This window comes from Semicossyphus pulcher, unplaced genomic scaffold, assembly GCF_022749685.1.
Source record: "Semicossyphus pulcher isolate SPU_LCO1_2020_fin unplaced genomic scaffold, fSemPul1.0.p SCAF_22, whole genome shotgun sequence".
NCBI lineage: Eukaryota > Metazoa > Chordata > Actinopteri > Labriformes > Labridae > Semicossyphus > Semicossyphus pulcher.
Genome location: NW_027211696.1, coordinates 13,945,654 through 13,970,691, shown reverse-complemented (window position 1 = coordinate 13,970,691; position 25,038 = coordinate 13,945,654). Strand labels below are relative to the sequence as shown.

Genomic DNA, 25,038 nt, shown 5'->3' with positions numbered 1-25,038 from the left:
GGATTAATTTCCTTCGTGGGTGGATTTGACAACAATAAACGATAAAATATATGTAGGTCATACATTTTTTACTGACTTACTTTTTTTTGGAATACAGTAAAACATATTTTGTTATGCTATTAATGAACCACATGCTCCTTATTATGCAGCTTTAATCACTCTTGTTTTGTACCAGCTTGTGCTGTTTACTTTCGGTTCAGTGACTTTGTAAAAGGCTAATTGTCAGACCTCCCCTGAGAGGACAAAAAGCCCTTTTTGTAATACTTTTTATACATGAAACCACCGCTTCAGGTCATTGGTAACAGTACATTTTCTGTTGTAATTGCGGTTACAGCAATGCAATAATCTTTGGTGTCTGTTGGCAACAAACCACATGGACAGAAGCAGGGTTACGAGTGTGAGTATCAAAGTCTCTGGCTTCTTTTTGGTATCACGAACAAAAATAGTCAGGAGATGGTGTCAGACACATTTGGGGTTTGGTTTTATCTCCGAGCCAGAGGCAGCCTTCACTGTCTGACCTCATTCACCGCACCATGATGTGACTCAAGCCCAGATCCTCCAGCAGACTTTAAGTGGGCTGCTGAGCTCCGGACCGCAGCTGCAGACCATGAATGGAGGTCTGTGGGGCTTTCTGTGATCCAGAACCCAAACGCCTGTAAAGACTCATTCTGAAAAACCAATCAGAGGGAAGATAAAACTCTGGGTGTCCTGTTGGGAGTCTGTGTCAGTACACAACAAGCAGCAGTACACAAACTAACCACAAAGAACACCTGTGGTAGACGCATGGAAACTGTGCCTCATCTGCTGCTTCTTGTTGCCATAGATACGTATGTTTACCCTTTAAAGTAGGGAAATGAACTTGCAGCCACTGAGGCTCTGCTTTTATTGAATTAACCAAGGATTCACGTCATTAATACAGATTCAGTACTTTGCTATTTTCTGTGGTAGTCGTTCACCCGTGGAATAAACCTCAGTTGGCTTCAAAATAAAGAGCAACAGGCTGAGAAAAAGGGAAAAACAAACATCATTAAGACCTGAGCCTCCTCCTCTTCTCCTCGCCAAATGTGGCGAGTCGCTCGGTGCCAGACATGCTGACGACCTGGAGGCCGTTTGAGCCAGCAGCCTGTCTTGCCGGTTAACGCAGCTTGTTAAGGCGCAAGCTCCGGAGCGCTCATTTCCTGACTTTGCCTGGAGAATTGAGGGGGAAGTACGGCCACTTAGGAAAGGTGTCACATGTGAACCTTGGAAGGAAAGTGAAAAAATCTCCCTGTGTTTGAGAGAAAGTGTGAAAAAATAGTCTGACTGCTTTTTCTTCTTCAGAAATGTAACCCAAGCATGAACTCATGAGCCGTAACATATTCTGGGCTCAATATGAGTTGGAACATGCTTTCAGACATGGGTTCAGAAGCTGTTTGTGTACAGTACTTTAGTGTAGGAGCCTGTGGGAATTGGTAGCAGACTGTAGGAGCCAATGCAAAGAGTTCTCCCAGGTCACTCCTTCTCTGCATGGGGCCGTCTGAGGAAGCTTTTAAAAGCAGGTTCTGGCCCTCATGCTCCTCCCTCACAAAGACTCCTGCAATCCTCACATTCACACACCATTTCAGACACACACACATGACCTGACAGCAGCTTGTCCCAGGCTCACCATGACCGGCTTGTCTCACTTCTGATTCAAAAAAGGAGGCAAGGACACGAACGCACCACTCACAGCAGGCGCAGACATACGGGAAACTGCCACAGTGTCACGTACTGATAAGTCACTACACAGAAGCTGCTGATCTGGGACCAGTTGGAAGGAGAAAATGGGTGTTTGGACGGCCCTGATCCTGGCCTGGCAGCTGCTGTTAAAACTGTGCTTACACGTGGAAGCCCAGGCTTTGGGTAAGTGTTTTAATTAGCTTTTAATATGAATTACTTATCACAAACTGCGTCATATTGCGGTTGCAACAGCTGTGTTAAGACAAAAATTCAGGATTAAAATTTAACACACACAGAAAGAACGATGTCTCTGATTTTATTCGAATGCTCTATTTTTCTGATATCCTGCCTGTGATGTAATGCTCCATTTTTATTATGTGTCAAAAAAGATTTAATGGCTCTAGCGGCGGGTATTTCGACACACCATGTATGAGTTCAATGCATAATGGATAAAGCAGAGACCGTGAAAGAGAATATCATACGCGGACCCAAAGAACACAGAGGATTAGACGCGGCGTGCGATATTCACCGAGGTACGAATAAAATGCTAAATATCCCCGCAAGTTGTAGAAGAGAGGAGGCAGCCAGACGCAGGAAGACAACGAAAATTAATAAAGTCGACAGAGTTTTAAAACCCACAATGTTTGTGCTGAAGGAAAGTCACCCTGCTTTCATATCCATCCAGCCAGATCTGCCTGATTACTCCAGCTCAGGAGGAGGTTCAACTTTCTGGCTCAGATTAATTCAAACAAAGTCCCTGCTAGGTCACACACATGGGAATAATCAGAGATGATCTGGGCGCAATATTGAACTTCAAGTCACACAGACTCTCTTCTGTCTCTCTGACAGCCACACACAAACTTGCTCAAGGTCACACACGAACACTGGAGCCGCAGACGACTTGTAGAAGTATTGATGTTTGTAGTTTATCAGCTCCTAACATCCAGTGATGGATGGCATAGCTTTCATGCGCCCATTAATCCCGACAATCTTCTGGCAATAGCCTCCTGATGTTATGTATAAAACAAGTCCAGATTAATGGGGTTCATCATCTATCATTTCTTTGCAAATGGCTTATTGTCTGCATGACTGTGTTCAAAAGGAGGGAGACCAATTTAAAGCTGCGGTAAGTAAGATTTTAGGAGCACAAAACAGCCATTAGATCTCTGCAAAGGGTTATTGATCAATATTAATGTCTCAAGGATGACTTCACCGGGACTTGAGATTACTGGAATTCGAAATTCATGGGCACTAAGTCTCCCGGCCCAGGGACAAAGTACATTTTTAAAGCGGCTATAATCGATACTTTTGTAATAACAATGTATCAAACAATGTGAAAACGTGAAAGGAGTCGTTTGTATTGGTGAGCTTGAAGAGAATTATTTCCTGAATCCGCAGCTGCCCTCAGCTTAACTGAGTTTTATAGCAAGTGTTAGCTCACTGTTTAGCTGTCAGACCCACGGCTTTACTGCCTTGGTGCCGTCTTGCAGCTCTAATCGTGGCGTTTTTGGCCCCAGTAGGCAGCTGTTTACAATGAAGAAAACCCGACTGAACATGACCTGCTCAGCGCCAAACAGCAGGCAGACGCAGTTAACAACTAGCTGGTTCACATGTAGGGAACATCTCGCTAAAGAGGCAAATATTTCCCTCAGGTGTTGGTAGGGACCAAAAACAGAGCTAACAGTAGAGATGTTCCGATACCATTTCTTTCCTGTTTCTGATACTTGAATTTAAGCCAAGTAGGCTACCTCTCCTATACCACTATAAACTTCTGTATACTACTGAACTACTAATAATACTACTTGTTAATTCTTACCCCCTAAAAAGCTTAGCATCTAAAAAACTAGCAAGCTGATGTTAGCGGCAGCTTAGCTAGCAGCCCCTCCTGAAGTCCTGTAAACTCAGAAGAACATACAACTGCTTAATTTTGTGTTTTAAGCAGTTTTATGATCTTATCTTCAAGTTAAACAATACACAACCTTAAATTGTGCATTTTGGTAACAGTAATTTGGGACCTTTTGCTAGCTTGACTAACGTTACACTCTGCTAGCAAAACTAGCATGTTGTAGTTAGCTACCCAGCCTGTAGTGGCAGCCAGTACACAGTATATTATTACTTTGTTGGCTGCTGTTTTGGAGAAGAAGAAACACGTCTGGGGAGACTTAAAGAAACCATTACCTCTGGTGTCTCTTTGAAGGGAGCCGGATCTTCTGGCTCCGATTCTTTCCACGAGCCGTTCAAAAGAAAGTCTCTCGTGTCAACCCGCATATTTAAAATCCTGCTCTTTTACAATTTAAAAAGGAAACCGCAGAATAATGTAGGAACAATTGATCAACGTCATTGATTTGCCAATAATTTATGATACAACTCTGCATGACTACAAAGATGTCAACAAAAAAAAACAACAAACATGGCGGAGCGTTATAATGTTACTCACCGTCGGCACTATGTTGTGGTGATATAATGCCACTGCACGCGACCCGGTGAGCGGAGTTGCAGTTGAAAAAAGCTGCCTGTGGTGATTTGGCATAAAGGGGAGTGGATCTCAGACAAACTATAAAAAGTACAACTCTCACCTACGACTCAGTTCCCGTCGTTCGCACCAAAGAGCCGTTCAAAAGAATCGGATCGTTTGCGAACGTCACAACTCTAATTACCACATTTTAGGCTGACATATTGGACATAGAAATTGGTATCGGAATAACTCTAGCTAAAAGAGGAGTGAATATTCAACGCTAACGGAAAAACAAGTCATAAACAAATCATGTCTTTGTGACAGCTTGAGTTTGAAACTTCAAAAGTCCTGCTTGTAAATGGCCCAGAAACAAACCAAACATAGAGCACCATTCTTTATCGTGATATATAACGGTTCTCCGCTCCCCTTAGGCAAGTTACTCATCACAATGTGACTTCACTGTTTATGTTAATAACATGCTGATGCTGATGATGTTATTCCTCCATCATTACTAATGGCTGACCGCGTACCTCTAACCATAACACTCTAACATAACAATAAATCACGGCTTTCAACACATGTGAAGTATTTGTAAGCAGTAAAATGAAGAATGCTGACCATTTGTGCGCCTCACGGCGATCTGTAACCGTGATGTATTTATATGCTGGTGTTAAGGAGAGGACAAGACATTGGATTACTTTATGGCTTTCAGCTGAACTCGTTTTATGAAGCTTGAAATTCGAGGTTAATCAAGGGGTGAAATGAGGCACTTTCTCAGGATCTCTGGTGTAAGACGACCCTTACCCCCCTCTGAGCCCTCTGTCGAGAAGATTTATGAACAGCAGCAGGACTGTGTGCTTTAAGTGCAAGTGTGCGTCTGTGGGTGTTTGTTGGTTTACAGCAACTCTGAAAGAGGAAGCATGCATTCAGGTCTTTTCTTTTACTAGTTTTTTTGTTCATTTTGGGGCTTTTGTAAATTTAATGCACCAATAAGTCACATTAAAGTCGATCTATCTGTCCGCGTAATGCTCACCAGGTGATGTTGGCAGTCACACGTACAAAAGCCTTATCTCATTTTTGGTGAAAGGGAGTTGACAACACTACAAGAGCAAGCTTTTCAGTGGCTTAGTCACATTTAACTGCACACATTTTTTAAATCCCCCATGTTATCCCAAAATACAGCATGTGCCGGACAAAAAAACGAGTGACCCGGGGCAGGAGGGAGAGATAAAAGAGAGAAAAAAAGGGGGAGGTGGAGATCTCATCTGGGGATCATGCTTCGCAATCTTGGCTGACAACGGCCAATTTCTGGGAGCATTTGGGAGCAATTTTACTCCCTCACGACAGGCGGACCTCGCTGACTGCTTTCAGGCTACTTGTGCATTCATGATGCGAGCAGATGGCAGACTAGAGATTCACAGCACATCCTCTTGTAGCCTGCCCAGCTCCCAAGTCACTTTATTAAAAAAGGAGAGTCTAACCATGAGCGAAAGTGTACGCCGTCTCTCTCTGGCATTTCACTCCCACTAAGCAGCCTGTCAGTGGTTATGTCTAAATTCCACCTCTGGGAACAATTTGAGGGCTCACGTGAGTTTTATCAGGCGAACAGTTTTGTGGTGGCGCAAACAAATAATAATAATAATAATGATAACAGAGTACAACTAACTGCTACTCTGTTTTGCCTCAAAACCCACGATTGTGATTTTTCAGAGCCAACTCTGCCTGCCAAGTTTTGTGCTGCACGAGCATCAAACACTGGGTCAACATCCCAATCTTCTGGGCGACTCAGTATGCGTTTACTCTGGGATCCAAGCGTGGCTGCAGGTTGTAAATATTCACATCTCACCATCCATTACTCAAGTGCTGTAAAATCTCTCCCTTTCCCATATCTATCAACAGTCTATGATCTGCTCACCTCGCCCGACTGCCTGCCAGACCTGCTGCAGGGGGGTCTGGCCGAGCAGGGAGTGAACGAGGCTTTCATCCTCACCTCCTTCAAGCTGCAGCCCAAGACCGGAACCACCGTGTTCGGCCTGTACAACCCCAGGGACAACAGCAAGTACTTTGAGTTCACCGTGATGGGGAAGCTCAACAGAGGTAGGAGAACATCAAAGAACATCGAAGCTGCTCTGATAAATATTTCTACATCAACACTGGTTTGAACGGCTGTGTTTAAAGTGAAAGGGGTCGTTTATAGTGACGAACCAACAGAGAATAACACAAGACCCTGCAGCACTCTGAAGTTATACGGAGGTTTTATCAACTTCCGGCTCATTGGTTTGATTTTAAAGCCTACAACTTTATTGTTTTATTCACACCGCCTTTTTAACATTGTTTCCAGGAACAACATGCAGCTGTTTTTTAGTCATAAAAAACGTCTTGGAAACCAACCGTACACCTGCCGACCACCAAGCAGCAGACGTATACAGTTAATGACTTGTTGGTACGCATATTGGAGCGTTTAGTGGTGGATATTTCCCTCAGCAGTGGGTGAGGAGACCAAAACAGAGGTTAAACAGGGTCCTACCAAAAAGACAGAATAGTTTGATTGACAATGACTCCTTTGTGACATACCGTACGTAACCAATGGAGAATATCCGCAACGGGATTACCGTCATCAAACTTGGAAGACGTGGTTAAAGTTGTGATACAGCCATAGTTCGGTTAGGCTTTCACACGCATATCGACGGTAATTTCAAAGTTATATAGCGGCTAAAATTGTTGAATAAGTGAGCAGCGCGTCACAGTCGCCAACGGAAACATTTTTGATTACATGGCACTCATCACCATCGGCCACCGAAGCTTTCAGAAGTCGTGATTTTTCCGTCAGGTATTAATCAAATACGTCACCATCCAGGGGTTGTTGCCGTTACCGCCCCAGGCTTTTTTCTTCTTCTGTGTAACAGGGCTTCCTTTACAAAGTCTCTTGAACCTTCTTGTTAACATCACACAGCCCAGAAAGCACCGTATTTACGATTTTTGTATGAAAAATAAAATGAGTTGAAATTAAGTCTTTGTGTAGACTGGATTTCACCAACCAAGGCAAAATGATTTTGAAGAAAGCTGCTACAATCATCACTTTCGTCACCTTTTCAATGCTTAAATGAACAAATGATCAAAACTATAAAACTTAAAATGTGTTGCCGACACGATGACGTCGTAACTGTATTTTAGCCGGTTATAAATTGGTTGAAATGAGGTCTTAGATGTTCAGACCTGATTCAACCTTGTTTTAAACCTCACTGTGCTCACTGGGTATGGCTTACGTTACACACTTGAAGCCAGTTAAGTAGATGATGTAAAGAAGTCAACGTTAAATCATCATTTACACACATAAATACTGATTGCTAGGTACATTGTTTACACCTTGTTCGTCTCAATTTCTATCCCCTTCCATCCAAAACCAAGTTATCAATGGAGGTTTCTCTCTCTCAGATCTATTCTCTAGTTTTGACTACTGTTCTAGTCTTGCAGGTAGAGATCTCTGCCTCCAACCCAGTACAATGGTGGTGATTGGAATTTAGAGTGTTTTGCTTTCAGCATCAGAAACATTTAAAGAACTTTGAAGGCAACAACTCTTCACTACTATACATGAAAAAACCCCGTCTGTACAACTAAGGCTGAATGATTTGTGGGTTCTTTCACAGTAAAAGCACCAGGTTGGCTCCAGATTGCCTCCATGATAGGCCTGAGTAGGCTTTCTTCTTTTATTAATTACTTCCTGTAGTTTTCTTTTAATTTCCTGTTTTCACAGCTTGTAAAGTCCTCACTGTTTACCGTATCCTCAAATGGCTTCAGCATGTTCTGCTGGCTTTTGTCAACATTTTTGTAGACTTAGGTTCCCGGTTCTTTGTGTATTCCAAGAAAAGTTTTCATTGGGACTATTTTTTCAGTAGTTTCTGATAAAAAGGCGGTCGCAGCTAGGCGAGCCAGTGCTAAAGACAAGGTAATTATTCACATGAACAAAAGTATTTAATTTATCATCTTCATTGTATTGAGTTGGACCAGAGCACCCACTGTGCCTTCATTCATCCCCACAGAGCCGCCAGTGACGCTGCAGACTCTTAAGTCTTGTTGTAATTTAGATGAATCCACCTTTAACAGTAAACGCATCCTCCTCTAAATCCTCTCTCTTCTATCTCCTCTCTCCTACCATCGCCTCCTCTCTCCCCGGCTGTGTCCTGTCAAAGCTGTGTTGCGCTACCTGCGGAGTGACAAGAGGATGAGCTCGGTAACCTTCAACAACCTGGTGCTGGCAGACGGCCAACAGCACCGACTGTTGTTCCACCTGAAGGGGCTGCAGCAGCAGACGCCGGGCGGGGTGGAGCTGCATCTGGACTGCAGGCTGGTGGAGACGGTCAGGGATCTCCCGGCTGCCTTCCAGGGGTTACCGGCAGGTTACGGTACGGTGGAGCTGAAGACCTTTCAGGCCAGAGAGCAGGTAACCCAATTTGTGTGGAAAAATCAATCCCTCCAGTTAATCCTAAATCGCAATCACAATTAACGCCAAGTCAACCAATCCCGATGCATTCTGTGCGACCTTGGGTTTTTTTTCCAATCGATGCAACTTTTCCTCAAATGTGTCGTCCTATTTCCTTTGCGTGCGTCCGTATGTACGTCACTTCTTTGATAGTCAGAATAATAATCCCCTGAGGTACGTAGTATCCTATACAATATCAGAGCGTAATGTTTAATGTATCTTTGATATCTTTGCAAAGCTGCATGTTAGGGACTCAGGGACTTTCTGCTGTGAAGCAAGCAGCTGTGCTCCGGTGCGATCGCCTCTCTCTCGGATGCTTTCTAATCCAGCCTCGAACTACTGTGACTCTCAACAGGAAATCCATAATAATAAATCCAATACCCCATGTCTTCTTTGTTTAGCCATCTACTTAGCCATCCCATATCCCATGATGCATTGTGTTGAGTCTGTTGTCCAAACAAAGGCTGTGTCCTAAACTGTCATTTCCCAGACAGATAGTAATCCCCTCGTCTCTTTGCGATGGTTTTGCTAGCTGTTTAGCTTCTCCTTTGAACACGAGATATATCGCTGACATTTATCAGAAGTCTCTGTACTTCATCATTTTTTTGCTTATAAAAGTAATTTTGCAAATATTGGAGCTTAAAAAAGATGCTTTAAGGAGAACTTCCCAGGTGCACTTCTTTACCTACATATAAAGCATATTCTGTTTGAACTTATTTATTCATAGCCTTTTTTTAGTAAGGTGACTCTTAACCCTCTCCACATGGTGACTCATTTTGCAATATGCATATGCTCTAGAGATAGACCGATATGGTTTTTTCAGGGCCGATACTGATTATTAGTAGTCAAGGAGGCCGATAACCGATATTTGGAGCCGATATTCATTTGCAGTAAAAGTGAAAATGTTGGCGTCAAAATTTTGAATATTACAAACTCCAACACTTAACTTTGTTTAAATGCCTTTAAGCATATGTTTATTAAACAAACAAACAAAAAGCGCAGGGAGTTCCCAGGGTCAGCAGCATCTCTTATAAAGTTAACTGAAAAATTAAATAAATAAATAAATAACTTCCTGAAGTTTTATTAAGTAAATAAAACAAAGATTTTAAGCTGGAGACAGAGTAGTGACTGCAGACAGAGAGGTGCGATTGCATCAGAGCCAAAATAACCCAGTTTTAAATTGATCTCTTATCGGCCATTGGATTAAAAAAAAAAAAAAAAAAAAAAAGGCTGATGCCGATATGCGTAAAAATGCCGAATATCGGCGCCGATAATCGCCCCGGCCGATAATCGGTCTATCCCTAATATGCTCTAGCAATTTCATGGGAAAAAAATTGCCTCGAAACGTCACAGCTTGCCTTGGAACTCTTTATAAAGCAGCCATGAAATCAGGTCCCCACAACCCCCCCGAAAGAGCCAGGAAGTTCCTGGAAGGACTGAATAATGAAGGTTTCTGTCTGAATAATGGATACAGTTGTTTCCAACTGGTTAAATCACCCACTTTGACTTCTCACAGGAGAGTTTGGATGAGCTCAAGCTGGTGGTCGGGGACTCCTTTGAGAATGTTGCTTCCATTCAAGACTGCCACTTCCAACAAAGAGACTCCGTCCAGAGTCTGGGTAAGAGTCCTCCTGTGACAGTAAACACCCACAGAGATGACCAAATGTTTCCCAGGAAAACAACCCCAGCAGTTGGAAAACAACAGTCAGTGTTTGTCAGTGTGACTTGAGAGCAGGCTCAGAGAATCCCCCACCTCTGCTTGAGTCAAACCAAATAACAGTCCCTTTCTCTTAGGGGTCAACACGAAGCAGCTGTCCAATCAAATGCTGGAGTTAACCAAGGTGATAAATGAGCTAAAAGACGTCCTCATTCAGCAGGTAACTACCCCTAACAGTCCCTCTGAGGCCACTTAATCCCTGCTTCCTCCCCCGCTGACCTCCCTGACAGCTTATAAACTTGTTTATGTTTGACCTTTCGCAGGTCAAAGAGACCTCATTTCTCAGAAACACCATCTCAGAGTGTCAGGCCTGCGGTAAGATCACGTCCAATAACAGTCATGTCGCTCTGCAGGATATTTGACACTAAAGAGCTATTTTTGTCTTAACAAGCAAAATCCATTAGGAAATTATAAATTAATAGGCTTTATTTCTGTGTTGTTTAAAGGTCTTGGCGGGACGGAGGTGGTGAAACCAAGGTGTGCCTCGGGTGTGTGTTTCCGTGACGATATGTGCATAGAGACGGCGGACGGGGTCGAGTGTGGACCGTGTCCTGACGGGTACACCGGGGATGGTTTCAACTGTGATGATGTGGATGAGGTAAGGCTACTCCTGCAAGAATCAGTAGGAGTTTAAGACCGACAGAGTAAAGACACTTTTGTTTAATTCGTCTATTAAAGGCTAGAAACGCTACAGTTAGGTTAAAAGTTGGCAGTTACAGTATAATCAGATGCAGTTAAAGTTTCCTATCCTGGTTTTGGATCCAGATGAAAAACATATTAAACTAACAGCTTGTTAAATCCTCCCCTGCCTCCAGTGTAAACTGAAAGAATGCCTCAAGGGCGTCCTTGAGCTACAGCACACACCTCAGGCATTCATTTGGCTTATAAACATGTATAAATTAGGAGTATCCTATTTATTTTTATCATTTATTATATAAAATAAATGGAAAGTATTGCAATGAATGTGCTGATCAAACAGCAAGGTGGCAGTGTGGGTCCAACCGCCAACATTTTGTCAATTTAATACCAAAAAGAGGATATTTAGGTTTGTGATGGAGGGTGGAAAGAGAGCAAATTTGTTCATTCCTCACCAGGGAACCATCAGGGCCTGAGGCTGTTGCTCTCTTCAGAAAAAAAACTGGCATATTTCCACACAGAAACTCCCCCACTGTGTTGACAAACCAGTAAACTGGGCCTGGAGTTAGTATTATTTAATTTGGATGGTGTTATTTAAGTGTTTCATTCAGAACTAGGCAGCAGAGAGGTGACGGGAAATGAGGTGGCGCAAAGGAGGAGGAATAGCATGGAACACAGACACCCGGCCAGGAATCACATTGATTTGTATGCAGTAATATAGTGATCGCAGTTTGCAGCGAACCTATTCAGTTTATTTTCTCAGTGCCAAAGAGATAGGATTTATATTTCTTATGTCGGCCCATTCAAGCTCAGAATCTTTGTATCAACAATGCAACCTTATAAGACACGAATTGAGGTCGGCTGTTGTTTCATTTGAGACAATGTTGCATTTAACATCTTTTTATATCAAGTCGCACTATCCTAAATCCTCTGCAAAAACCAGCCTGGGTTAAAACGTTTGTGCTTAAAGCTCCTGTGAGGAACTTTCGGTTTGCGTTGATTTTGGCGCCCCCTGTGGACAAAGCTTAACTCTTGTCTCTTTTCTGATTTTGTCCTATGCATGCTGAAGTGGTGGTTTTTAACAAAAGATCTCATCCTGCTTTCTTTAACAGTCAAATGTATCACTCACTTTAGATTGGTGCTCTGGAAAATGTAAACAAAGGCAGCGTGCAGTTAATCGCTTCGTCTGACACCTACCCCCCTGCCAGCAGTTTCAGGCATTAAACTAATTATATAGAAATAATCAATGTGTCGATAATGGTCTGGTTTGCTTTTGTAGGTCATATAGAGTCATCAGAATTAATTTCAGTCTGTTTCATAACCAGTGAAAAACTCCTCACAGGAGCTTTAAATACGGACATAACTAATAAATGGGCTAAGTAGCGTCCTAATAAGATATGACCTTCTTATAATCAGACCATGAGCTGAGGAATGAGCTGAGTGTGAGAGGCATTGAAAGACATCTCAACATTTTATATTCGTATCTATTTATGAATGATTAAAGGGCCAAGCTGATGTCAGTGTGTCAATGAAACAGGTCTGCTATCTTGGCTGGTCTTTTTGGACACACAGAGCATGACTATAGCATATTGATCTAGTCCTCAGTGAGTCTTGGACCGTTTAAAAGTCAAATATTGAGTTCTGAGACATATATCTATATATGTAATTAATCAGAGTTTTTCCAGGTGGCTTGTATTTGAAAATGTCATCAGTATTTTTGCCATTAGAAATTAATCTGGCGATGGAATCATCACAGTGGCTCAAAGGGCCCAGAGGTGCTTAACAGAAATAAGAAGGTATAATTGGGTTCAGAATGAACTCTGCAGGTAAAAGTTAAAGTCAAGGTAAAGTTAAGACATTGTCAAAGAGATCCTCATGAGCATAGAAGTACAAGGATGTGTGTGTGTGTGTGTGTGTGTGTGTGTGTTTGCCTGTCTGTCTATTCCTGTTAGCGCTGACCCTTCTTCTGAGCACTGGCCCCTTCAGCGTTCTCTGTTTTTGCATGAGCAAAAATGTCATCAGACCTAAAAGCTTTCGGGGTAGTCTCCCTGTAGGAACCAGACACATTCTGAAGCTTCACCAGAGCTCGTGTGCTCCCTTTCCTGCAGTGCCAGTTTAACCCCTGCTTCCCCGGAGTGAAGTGCGTGAACACCGCCCCGGGGTACCGCTGTGACATCTGTCCGCTGGGCTACTCCGGCCTGGCAGTGGAGGGTGTGGGCGTTTTGTTCGCACAGACCAACAAACAGGTGAGTGGATGGAATACAGAGGACGCAGATTGAGTGGATTGTGAAAAGGGATGCATTCAAATAACGCTGTACTCTGTACCAGGAATGATATTTAAGTGGGGGCAGGAAAAAAGAGGATAGGAAAATGTGGAGGATGTGGTCATAAAAACAAACACTTGGATAATTTCACGTCTTACATTTATCATTGTGCCCAATTCAGATCTGTGACGACGTCGATGAATGCAAAGGACCGAACAACGGAGGCTGCACCGCCAACTCAATCTGTCACAACTCTGTGGTAAGACTACTGTAAATAAAACACTACACGTATTATGCAAGACAATTATTTCCTTTGCATGGCTTTCAAATTGCCTCCTTCCTGCACAGGGCTCCTACCACTGCGGCACCTGTAAGACAGGTTTCTCAGGCGACCAGGTCAAGGGATGTAAGCCAGAGATCAGCTGCGGGAACAGCCTGACTAACCCCTGTGATATCAACGCCCTGTGCGCTGTAGAGAGGGACGGGTCTATTTCTTGTCAGGTAGGGTTTTACTCACTTTTATATATGACCTGCACACGATGGCATTTCCAGATACTTTCCTGGATTCTGAAGAGTTTAATTTGTCTCGTCAGTGTGGAATCGGCTGGGCAGGTAACGGATACCTGTGTGGGAAAGATACCGACATCGACGGATACCCAGACGAGAAACTGAAGTGTAAAGATGCAAACTGTAAAAAGGTAATGAAGGTGTAAATTGTCCAAAAAAATGTATTTGCTGTAATAGACCAGACTTTTTTCTCCCATTTTTTCTAACTATAACATCCCCCTCACAGGATAACTGCGTCTTCGTTCCTAACTCTGGCCAAGAGGACGCAGACAGGGACGGTAAAGGAGACACCTGTGATGAGGATGCAGATGGTGACGGCATACCGAACGAGCAGGTTGGTGGGCGTGTTCTAATGAATGTCTGCTTCTGATGATTATTGCTTATGTTGCAACCAAGAAATATTTTAACTTTATGAAAGTCATAAGAAATATAGATCAGATTATTACAGAATATATTCTTATTTCTTAATGTCACATTATTCTTCTTATTTGGTTTCTGCCAAATTAGCTTAGCATAAGAACTGCAAAGATAGCTAACAGACTGAGGAAGCCTTATCACTAACCCTAAATCTATTGATGAAGGAAGCATCCAACCTATATGAAACAAAAGCTATTCCATTGAGAGTGCAATAGGAAGACCAGTGTTGCTAGATCTGATTGACAGTTTCCAGCCCAATAAAAAACAGACCTAGTCATAACCTTGCCAGAAACCTGTGTAAAACATGCAATAGAAAACAGATCATAAGCATATAAACTTTCATATCTGCATCAAATAACCAAAGATAAAATGTTAGATAAATATGCTATATCGCAACCCGAAAAGAGTGCAGTTAGTGGCGTCTGGCATCGTGGCCAAACCACAATAAAGTGATCAAATACTGCCATGAAATGTGACACCAAAATCCAAGCTATTTAAAAACTATAGGATTATTGGAGAATGAAACTACCCAAATCAAAAATAAATGAATGAATATGACATTAAATGCACCAAAAATATTAAAATTACGCATAATTTAGACATTGATAATTAATAAAATGTACTTAAATTGATGCTTCGGATTTAAGAAATGTAAAAAGATAATGACGTCAAAGTAAATAGGTCCTCCTTTATTCATAAGATTAAATACAACTCATGTCAATCAAATCTGTAAACAGTGAGTGGAAACCATGAGATCTTTGTTTTTGATCATAAAATGACGGCTTGTTCGGTGTTCAAAAACTCCGCCAAATGTTGACAGAAGCAGCGGAAACTCGCCCAATCTGGCAACACTGCAGAAGACTACTCTTATATCTACTGAAGCCTGTTTCTAATTTGAAACACAAGATACTTGTGCTCTAATGATGAGGATAAGTGCTCAGTGGATAACCCCTCCCCTTGTTCCCTTATCCTAATACTTATAATTAACCTACCACCTCAACCCAAGCAGCATTGCCAACTTCAACAGACACAGGCTCCGTTCGTGCATGCTCCAGGTATTGATGACGCTGATACGATCTACCCTACCACATGGCTTCTACTGGCTGCCACATTTGAATTAAACACACAAGAGAAAAAATAGAGAGAGAAGGATAGAGAGGAGAGTTTGTAGAGAGAGGCGTGTGAGAAAGAAGACAGGGAAGGCAGAGCCAAGGTGAGGTGCCCTGTCTAGGCTGTACTGTTAGCTTAGCTTAGCCTAAAGACTGTAAAGATGGGGAAACAACTAGGTCGGCTCTTACTGAAGGAAACTTCTTCTCTACCAAAACCAAAGTGTAAAAACAGCAATTTAAAAGGGGATATGTCCAGGGTTGTTTCTCCAGTGAGGGTTGCCTCGTGGCTTCAAGGTAAAAACACAATTCCAGGAAGTCACTGCACCCCGCAAAGAAATCTAAAGTCATAGAACCTCTAGTTTTCTCCAGTAAAAACACAGTACGTTCAAAAACAAGATATAACATGGCAATTTATGAGGTTTAAAGGGACAGGGCGGCTGGGTTTTGATACCTTCAAACAGAGCCAGGCTAGTACTCCATTTTCAGTCTTTGTGCTAAGCTAGGCTAACCTGCTGCTGGATCCAGATGTGGTGTCAATCTTCTTATAAAACTCTCAAATGTTGTCATCAGTTTAACAGTTCTTCACTGATCAGCAATTGTTTTCATCGCATGTGCATCGATAATCACACAAGTGCACTCACTGAGACACTCGCGCTGTGAATGAGGCCTCTGTGTTCTCTGCGTGTCTCAGGACAACTGCTGGTTGAAGCCCAACTTGGACCAGAGGAACAGTGACAAGGACAGCCACGGCGATGCCTGCGATAACTGCCGCATGGTGGAGAACCCTGACCAGAGGGACACCGACAGTGACGGCAAAGGGGACGCCTGCGATGACGACATGGACGGAGATGGTATGGAGAGAAATGACATCACTAACACTGACGTTAATGCTTATATAACCAGCATCACTGAAGGCACTCAGTGTTATGATTTGTTAGTCTGTTCTCTCCTTCACATTACCACCCTACGTTTAATAATACAAGAATTACGCTCATGCAGAGGTAGTTTACAGCTCTCTCTAAATCATGTTGTAGCAATATATCAGTGTGTAAGGATGCTTTTAAGAGCCAGCTGAGGCATGAGAAACAGCACTGCAGAGAAGAAGAAAAAAAAGAAGCAGAGGCCAACAGCAGTCTGACCCCGGAGCGAACACAAGCTTTGATCATCCAGCAGCGTGATTACACCTCAAAAAGCCCCACAGGAGAGAAGATAGCTTTTCCTTATCGCTGCCGCTTGACCTTTCTGCATTTGTGGTGCTGCTGCTGCCTCCATGCGATGAATGAGAATATCATCTGAACACAAAGTGGAGTTCGCCTGCATAGGAAATGCAACAGTGCAACCCAGTGGTGTAAACACAAATGACAAGCCATTTATGTGTGCAGCAGATCAAAAAAGGGGTAAAATGTCTTAATTTGGATTTGTGTTTCTTCATTACATACAAATTGCTCAATGTGGGCGTGTTTGTAAAGTAAATGGTGTGAAGTAAGATCATCTTGCATGCTGTTATACAACACTTTGAATTCAGAACTTAATGCAAATACACTGATTTAGTAAACATCTAAAGATTCTATCCAAGTAACCATCATCCCATTTTGGCAACATCTGTATTTTCACAGTAACATGGTTTCTTTTCTTAGAAGGTCTTCACATAAATAATTGGAAGGTTGATAAAGTAAGAGAAAAATATTACATATTACAATATTAAATAAGAGAAGTAGAAAATCTGGGCTGCACAGTGGGCCAGTGGTTAGCACCTTACAGCTGGAAGGTTCTTGGTTTGAACCCTGGTTCGGACAAAATGGGCCTCTCTGTGTGGGGTTTGCATGTTCTCCCTGTGTGCGTGCATGGGGTCCCGCCGGGTACTCCCGCTTCCTCCCACAGTCCAAAGACATGCTCGTTAGGTTCATTGGCGATCTCGGATCCTATCCGCTATAGCCTCTGGGGACAACGGTGAACAGCATAGGCAACTTCCAGACTTCCTTTTCCGCGTGCTGCATTGTTACAGAAAAAGAAACTGTTTTTCTTGTGATTTACTTTAATTGACGGGTCTTACCTTTGCCGAAATTTCAGATATGACGCAGATTAGTAAAAAGTAAAAATGAAGTTTTGTCAGCTCTGTCCTCAAGAGGAGAAGAAAACTACTTTTGAAATGCTCGTTTGTTGAACAGAGGTCGGATCGATAATTTCTGATGCATTCGAGGAAGTCAGGAAATCTGAACGCTGACCAGCTTTCGTCACACTGCATTAAGGGAATTTATCTCAAGTTGAATTTTACATCTAGAGCAGATTGTTAGCTAAACTTACAGATGTCTGTTTATACAGATTAATAAGAAGCTAAATTATCATCAGATGACGCTGATGGGAGCCGGGATTACGTTCCACCTGCTTTTGCTCCCCACACAGACTATTTTTCCTGCATAGACGCGATTGGTCAATATTACTCAGACTACGAGCGGAGTACAAACGGAAACCAGAACACTTGTCTTCCCAGAAATCCACGTCCCTGCCTGGAGGGCAAATGGAGACTAGATTCATTGGTGACTTTAGAATTTTGCCCGTAGGTGTGAATGGGAGCGTGAAAGGTTGTTGCTGTGTGTCAGCCCTGTGATTGACTGCCGACCAGTCCAGGGTGTACCCTGCCTCTCGCCCAATGACAACTGGGATAGGCTCTGGCCCCCGCGACTCTGAACAGGATAAGCAGTATAGTTAATGGATGGAAGGATGGATGGAAGTAGAAAATCTGTACAACTGAAATTTAACGTGAAAATTGTTTCTAGGTAATCATCACAAAATCCTGTGTGTTCCTCCTGTGAACCAAAGTTGGGAATAAGTCAAATAAAAACAGTGTGTAATCTACTAGGGTTAATATTCTCGATATTTACTGCTGAAAAGGACTCAGTCTGAGTGCTTAATAATACTAACCATGTCTCTTTGTTTATTGGCGAGCAGGCCTGAAGAACTTTCTGGACAATTGTCAGCGAGTTCAGAACAGAGACCAGCTGGACCGGGATGGAGACGGAGTGGGAGACGCCTGCGACAGCTGCCCCGACATACCCAACCCCAACCAGGTCAGTCTGAGCCAGAGAGATGGAGAGCTGTGCTTCTGGGGGCGAGGGTACTCACTGGGGTCATTTTACCAAGAAACAAGTAGTTGTAGTTGTTATATTAGTACTTTTACTGAAAGAGGGGGTATTATGCTGTTTCACATGGTACAATGTTGGATGTCCAGACTAAACGTGGGTGAAGTTTCAAATCTGTAGGTAAAAGTATGTTGGAGTAATCCCCAGGCTTCTCAGCTCAGTTGGCAGGCTGCTGTGAACGCCAGGTTTCACACAGTTTTTTCTACACGCTGCCCTTTGTGACGTGCACTCAGCAGGCTTTTGAGAGTTAGCCAATCAGACGAAAGCGGGCTTGTAGGTGCGGCGTTCCTTAAAGGGACAGAGCTGACATTTCAGGCCGAGGCTGTACGAGGGCCTGCACAGAGCACCAGTGTGAGAAAAATGATGAGTTTCTTTAACTGTAAATCATGCTAAGCTACTCCACAGGTGAAATATGAAGCATGAAAACAGCATAATACCCCCGCCCCCTTAAAACAGAGAATCTGAAAATGGCTCTTTTAGTCAACTCTCTGCTCTTCCTTCAGTCCGATGTCGACAATGACCTCGTTGGAGACTCTTGTGACACAAACCAAGACAGGTAATAATTCCACCACAGTTTCTATGTTGCCTCCTTCCAATTATACTATCAATACATTCTTTATTTACGTCATGTGATCCTGTCACTTCCCCTGCAGCGATGGCGACGGTCACCAGGATACCAAGGATAACTGCCCACACGTAATCAACAGCTCCCAGCTGGACACCGACAAAGACGGGATGGGTGACGAGTGCGACGATGACGACGACAACGACGGGATCCCTGACATCCTGCCGCCGGGGCCGGACAACTGCCGGCTGGTGCCGAACACGGACCAGACTGACGACAACAGTGAGCATTAGTCTCGTTTGTAAAGCACTTTCATATGCAGCAGATTCATGTCGACATGCGGATCCAGGGCCAAGTGGGTTGTTTGTGTTGGCATTCGGGGAGTTCAGTGACGTAAAGCTGAGAGACCTTGAGGGTGATAGAAAAATGAGCATGACTGAGCACACTGAACAAATGGACATTTGTCTTCTTGTCTGACTTTGACATTGGAATAAAGCAATTTCTTCCATAAGTAGTACATGGACATAATATTTTCAGACTAAGTACTTCTTACACTACAAGCACAAATAATATTCGTACTTCTACTGTGAAGAGTTTTGAGTAATCCAATGCCAAAGCCCCATGTAGAGAACAATAATAAGCCCTATCGTCTTCCCTTATGTGGGAAGAATCATTTTTATTTTGAGCTTTAAAATGAATCCCGATGGCCAAATTGCGCTGAACTTTTATGTATTTGAGCATCAGCAGCACAGAATGAGGTTTTTATGCTGACAACCACCAATTTTGTGACCTTTTGGATGTGGCAGCTTCAGTACAGTCGGTCTTATTAGTGCTCCTAGACTCCAATATGAAGGAAAAACATTATTTCCTTCCATTTATTAATCCATATCTTTGGGCAGATTCAGAGCTGCATGTGACATATTATAAGAAACAACTCCTTAGCATTGCAAATGCAGCAAAGCAATTTGTAGTTCTGAAAAGCGCAGTCACGCAGCAGGGCGCTGATAACAGTAAACTTCAATACATCCCATCAAAATGCAACAAATAGCCTTGTTCTCCTGGTAAAATGTGAATAGCCCCCTAAGAAAGGACTTTTTTTTTTTTACACGTTGGCAGCATAATTGGGATGTTTTGTATTCAGTTCTTGCAGCTCTGCAGCTTCTCAAAAAGAGACATCAATTTCCTTTGCAGACCCGCCTTTATGACATTTTTGTTAAAGCCAGACTAAGTCGTGACGAGGCAGAAAACACACCGCTTCTAAAAGGAATGAAAGGACAGGATCACTTTGCATACTGATGAAACACAGCCTACACTCATGAAACAACAATCCACTTTCTTTCTGACTTTATTGAGATGTTCTAATTCTAAATTTTAAATCTCTGTTGTCTCTTAGATGACGGCGTTGGAGATGTGTGCGAGTCTGACTTCGACCAGGACAAAGTGATTGACAGGATTGATAACTGTCCTGAGAACGCTGAGGTTACCTTGACTGACTTCAGGGCCTATCAGACGGTGGTGCTGGACCCCGAGGGCGACGCCCAGATTGACCCCAACTGGGTTGTTTTGAACCAGGTGAGGCACCTTGTACTGTGAGGTGTGTCACTCACAGCTAAGAACCTTCAGAGTAATATCACTGCACTCTGCAGCTTTTTAGAGATTAAAAAAAGGAGTGTTAGCTCACTGATTAGCCGTCCAGCTAACTTTTCTGTTAGGTTCCCTGCCACTCTACACTACCTTATTCCCTTAAACAGACACAGTTAGCAATAGGACTGGATATCGATAAGGATTTCTCAATTCAATTCACAAGGTCCCGATTATTTCAGTATTTCAGTTACAATATCAATGCACCTCTAGTGGTAGAAGTAACATCATGTTCTTTTTATTTAACATGACAAACACACAGCAGTCAGCAAAATATTAACAATTTTATGAATTAGACAGCTTATGAACTTTTTGTCCAGTTTCAGATTTTCAGTCTGTACATCTGACTCATGGTTTTGATTAAACAAACTGGGGTTCAACTTGCGCGAGATCTCACAAACTACACGAGAATAAGAGTTACGGGGAAAGGCATACTGTATAACACGCCAAAAATACACTCACGGTCAAAGCCGACGCTAACAGAGAATAACATAAACATCAGTGCAAAACTAACTTACATATTCATGGACGCACACACGATAAAAAGAGTCCGTCAGCGATCACGGATGTCTCCGTAGTAGGTGCAGTAAACAAGTCCGGGCATGTCTCCCTCACTGCCGTGTTTCAGGGGGAATGGGCTGGGTCGTGCTGCGTTCAGGAGCGCTCAGAAACATGGATGATCAGACACGTTTCTACACATAATTTTAAAGATGGATCTCTGGCTTTATTAATCGATATTGGGTCATTCAAATGAGAATTGATACGAATCGGAAAAATTTATTTTTTAAACTAGCAAGTGAACATACTGGGGCCCTTAGCAGCTAAAGAGTGAAATATTTCTCTGAGGAGTTGGTGGAGACCAAAAATGGAGCTAAAAAGTGCAAATATTAGGCTTATGCTTGCAGGTAACCCTAACTTCAAATGATTCCTCTTTTGCAACTCTCTATTTTTCTAATACAGGGAATGGAAATTGTTCAGACCATGAATAGTGACCCAGGACTTGCTGTTGGTAAGAGATATATCTCCTGGGTTGGATATCATTCATTTAAATACACAGGGTTACCAAAAAACCCACTCTGAACATAAATAGCTAATCTACTGATACCACTTTCTGTTGTCAGGTTACACTGCCTTCAGTGGGGTGGACTTTGAGGGCACATTTCACGTAAACACAGTGACTGACGACGACTACGCCGGCTTCATCTTTGGCTACCAGGACTCGTCCTCCTTCTACGTGGTGATGTGGAAGCAGACTGAGCAGACGTACTGGCAGGCAACACCTTTCAGAGCTGTGGCCGAGCCCGGCATCCAGCTTAAGGTGAACAAACAAGTCATGTCGTAAATCCCCAGCAGCAGATTCATACTCATCCTATTTTTAAATACCCTGACATATTTTTTCTGTTCTGTCTGCTTCCACCTCCCACATCCCTCACTTCTCTCCGTCTGTGTCTCTGTTCATCAGGCTGTGAAGTCAAGATCAGGCCCCGGGGAGCACTTGAGAAACTCTCTGTGGCACACAGGAGACACAAACGATCAGGTGCGTCTGCTGTGGAAGGATCCACGAAATGTAGGCTGGAAGGACAAGGTGTCCTACCGCTGGTACCTGCAGCACCGCCCACAGGTTGGATACATCAGGTACGAAAAAACGTTCTTCTAGATACTTGTCTTTTATATTCGCTTTCCTACTCAGAGAGAGTTAAGAAGAAATACCGTATTGGTCTGACTAGAAGATGGGTATTTTATTCCCTTGACATACATCTGAGGAAGTGGGATCATCTTATATTCGGTGTCTAGACTTTTAAAGGCCAATATACGTTCCCAACAGCAGACAGCACCACTTGTCTGTAAAGCGAGTGTACCCCTTATGACAGAGGCCAGCCGTCACTCACAACTCCAGTACCAGGGGGATAAAAGATGGAGAGACGCGGTGATCTATGGAACAAATGCCTCAAAAGTTGGCAAAGTTAACCAACAACTGAGGTGGAGTAATGATGACAATTTTAAGATAATTGTTGTCACAGAGTGTAATGTTCGAAAATAGCGAGCCCAAAATGATCACGGACCACCGTAGCACCGCCTAGCGCCGCGGAGAGCCCTATGGCTCCGTGCCCTGTCTTCCTGCACTCTCAAGCCCGGCCCTCTGCACCTTAGTTCCTGGAAGTCCCCCAGGACCGAATCTGCCCTCCCCGGCCCCAAAAACGCCGCACAGGCAGCTGTACCGCCACGTACAGTCTTACCTAACAGATGGTAACAGAGCTGTCATTGGAAAGGCTTAATCTAAAAGATAAAGAAAACATGATTAAATTTGAAGGTAACATTTTTGTTTATAAAAAAATGTTTCCAAAAAAATGTGTCTTGAAAAGGGGGGGTAATCTTATTATCAAGGTCGTCTTATGTTTGGACCAATACGGTATACCACTCTCGAATCTTCAGCAGACAGTTAGCTTAGCTTAGCTTAGCTTAGCTTAAAGACATGGAGGTTTCCAGTTGGTCACTGGATGTAACAGAACCCTAATCTAGAAAAACCCAAGAGTAAAGCAATCTGTAAGGAGTTATGTGAAATACTATTTTCTTTCACTTGGTGAATTTGGCAATTTAGCTGGCCACCCTACAGTAATTTACCTACAGGAAGTCGCTGCAACTCACATTAAAGTAGTAATTGTTTTGTTTTTTCAATTTAAAAAAAAGTAGAGAAAATTAGTTTTAGACTTTTGAGATTTTTGGATGGCGTTTTTTTTGTTTTCCTGTTTCTATGTTTTTACCCAGAAAATACGCTAACAGTTTTGTTTTGTTTAGGGCGCGGTTTTACGAGGGAACTGAGCTGGTGGCCGACTCTGGTGTGATTATCGACACGACCATGAGAGGAGGACGACTTGGCGTGTTCTGTTTCTCTCAAGAGAACATCATCTGGTCCAATTTGAAATATCGCTGCAATGGTAAGAAAAGCCATGATTAGAAAATACCCTCATATATCATCACTTACTGTTGTGGCATGCAAAGGAATAATAGGCTTGTCCTAACTGCTGTTTAAAATATATCTTTTAAACATTCTTTGTGTCTTAAAAGTGGGACTTTTTTGTACTATTATTTATCTCATTGTGACATGAACAGAATAAGTTTGGCCTCCTTTGGATGTAGACTCATGATACGCATCTTTTCCTTCCACAGACACCATCCCAGAGGATTTCCAGGAGTTCAGCAATTAGTGCTCTGTTGTCTCACGCTGAAGCAGAGACAAATGATGACACCAGATCTCCAAAGAATGCTGTGTGCGGTTGTGTAAGTGTGTGTATGAGTGCGAATGCCTGTTTGTGCGTCTGTCTGTCTTTGTATTGATGTGTACAGTTTCTGTGCATATATGACCACAAGATTTGTACTGTATGTGCCTATTATCATGTCTGTTTCCTTCTCCCAAATGTTTCATGACATGGAAAGAAAATGTAACAATAAGATAACGTAACGCCACGTAGCACATGGGTGATAATGTAATATCAGCTTTGTATTAAGTGATGTATAGGGTTAAAACAAGAGGCCCCAGTGGCCCCTTGCTATACATATCCATTAGAGAATTTCAAAATAAAGGTAACGTCATTATTAAATAGTATTTTGCTCCCACACAGGGATGGTTTCAGCCTTTAATAGTATCATAAATATGTTTTAACAACTGAAAGGGAACCAGGATCTGCTTTAAATCAACCTCATTGATTTTTGTCTACCTTTTTATCACGCATCGGTTGTATTTGTTCCATTATCGACGTGTACTTTTGCTCCTTTTGTGGAGAAGATGAACGGACTGTGCCTCGTCTCACTTACTGTAGATGATTAACTTAAAGCTCGGTGTAATCTTGTTTACACTTCAATCTCTTGTCTTGAAGATGTCGATCATTTCATATCAATGTAGTCTTAAACCTGGTCAAAATAAAGGGCTTTACATTATATTAAAACTCGTGTTGATGTCTGATGTGCTGTCGGGATTAGTTCACTTGTCCTCTAAAATGTGTCCATGTGTTCATGTGATCAGCTGACTGCTTGAATACTAAAATATCCTTCCCTCTCTGTAAAACTGGCACATACTCTCCTCCTTTTGTTCGGACGCTGCCCTAGAAACAAAGGCCACTGTTCTGCTTGAGCAGGAAATACTTTCACTAATAAGCACATTCTTCTACCTGATTAGCTGAGATGCGTTGGCCGGCAGGTTCCTCATAACATCAGGGAGACTCCTGTGTATCTCGATTTTTGATTACATCTTTGTTCCTTCGTTAACTAAACAGAGCTGCGATTAATCTTCAACTCAGAGAGGTAAGAAAATAATCCCTTCTTTTATTTCTCACCTCTGAATGAGCAGACGG

General features: G+C 42.7%; 1 protein-coding gene across 1 annotated transcript; it reads left to right on the top strand.

The window, feature by feature from the left end:
• Window positions 1-6,056: 6,056 nt before the first annotated feature.
• On the top strand, window positions 6,057-24,627 carry thbs4b (thrombospondin 4b). The gene is made up of 21 exons (XM_069672937.1): window positions 6,057-6,250; window positions 8,344-8,594; window positions 10,150-10,252; window positions 10,428-10,510; window positions 10,614-10,665; window positions 10,797-10,948; window positions 13,095-13,232; window positions 13,432-13,509; window positions 13,599-13,751; window positions 13,844-13,948; window positions 14,044-14,151; window positions 16,035-16,194; window positions 18,293-18,411; window positions 18,987-19,039; window positions 19,137-19,330; window positions 20,442-20,620; window positions 21,650-21,698; window positions 21,811-22,007; window positions 22,152-22,324; window positions 23,486-23,625; window positions 23,858-24,627. The coding sequence occupies exons 1-21, from the start codon at window positions 6,232-6,234 to the stop codon at window positions 23,893-23,895; spliced, it is 2,544 nt and encodes an 847-aa protein (XP_069529038.1). The 5' UTR covers window positions 6,057-6,231; the 3' UTR covers window positions 23,896-24,627.
• The last annotated feature ends 411 nt before the right edge of the window (window positions 24,628-25,038 follow it).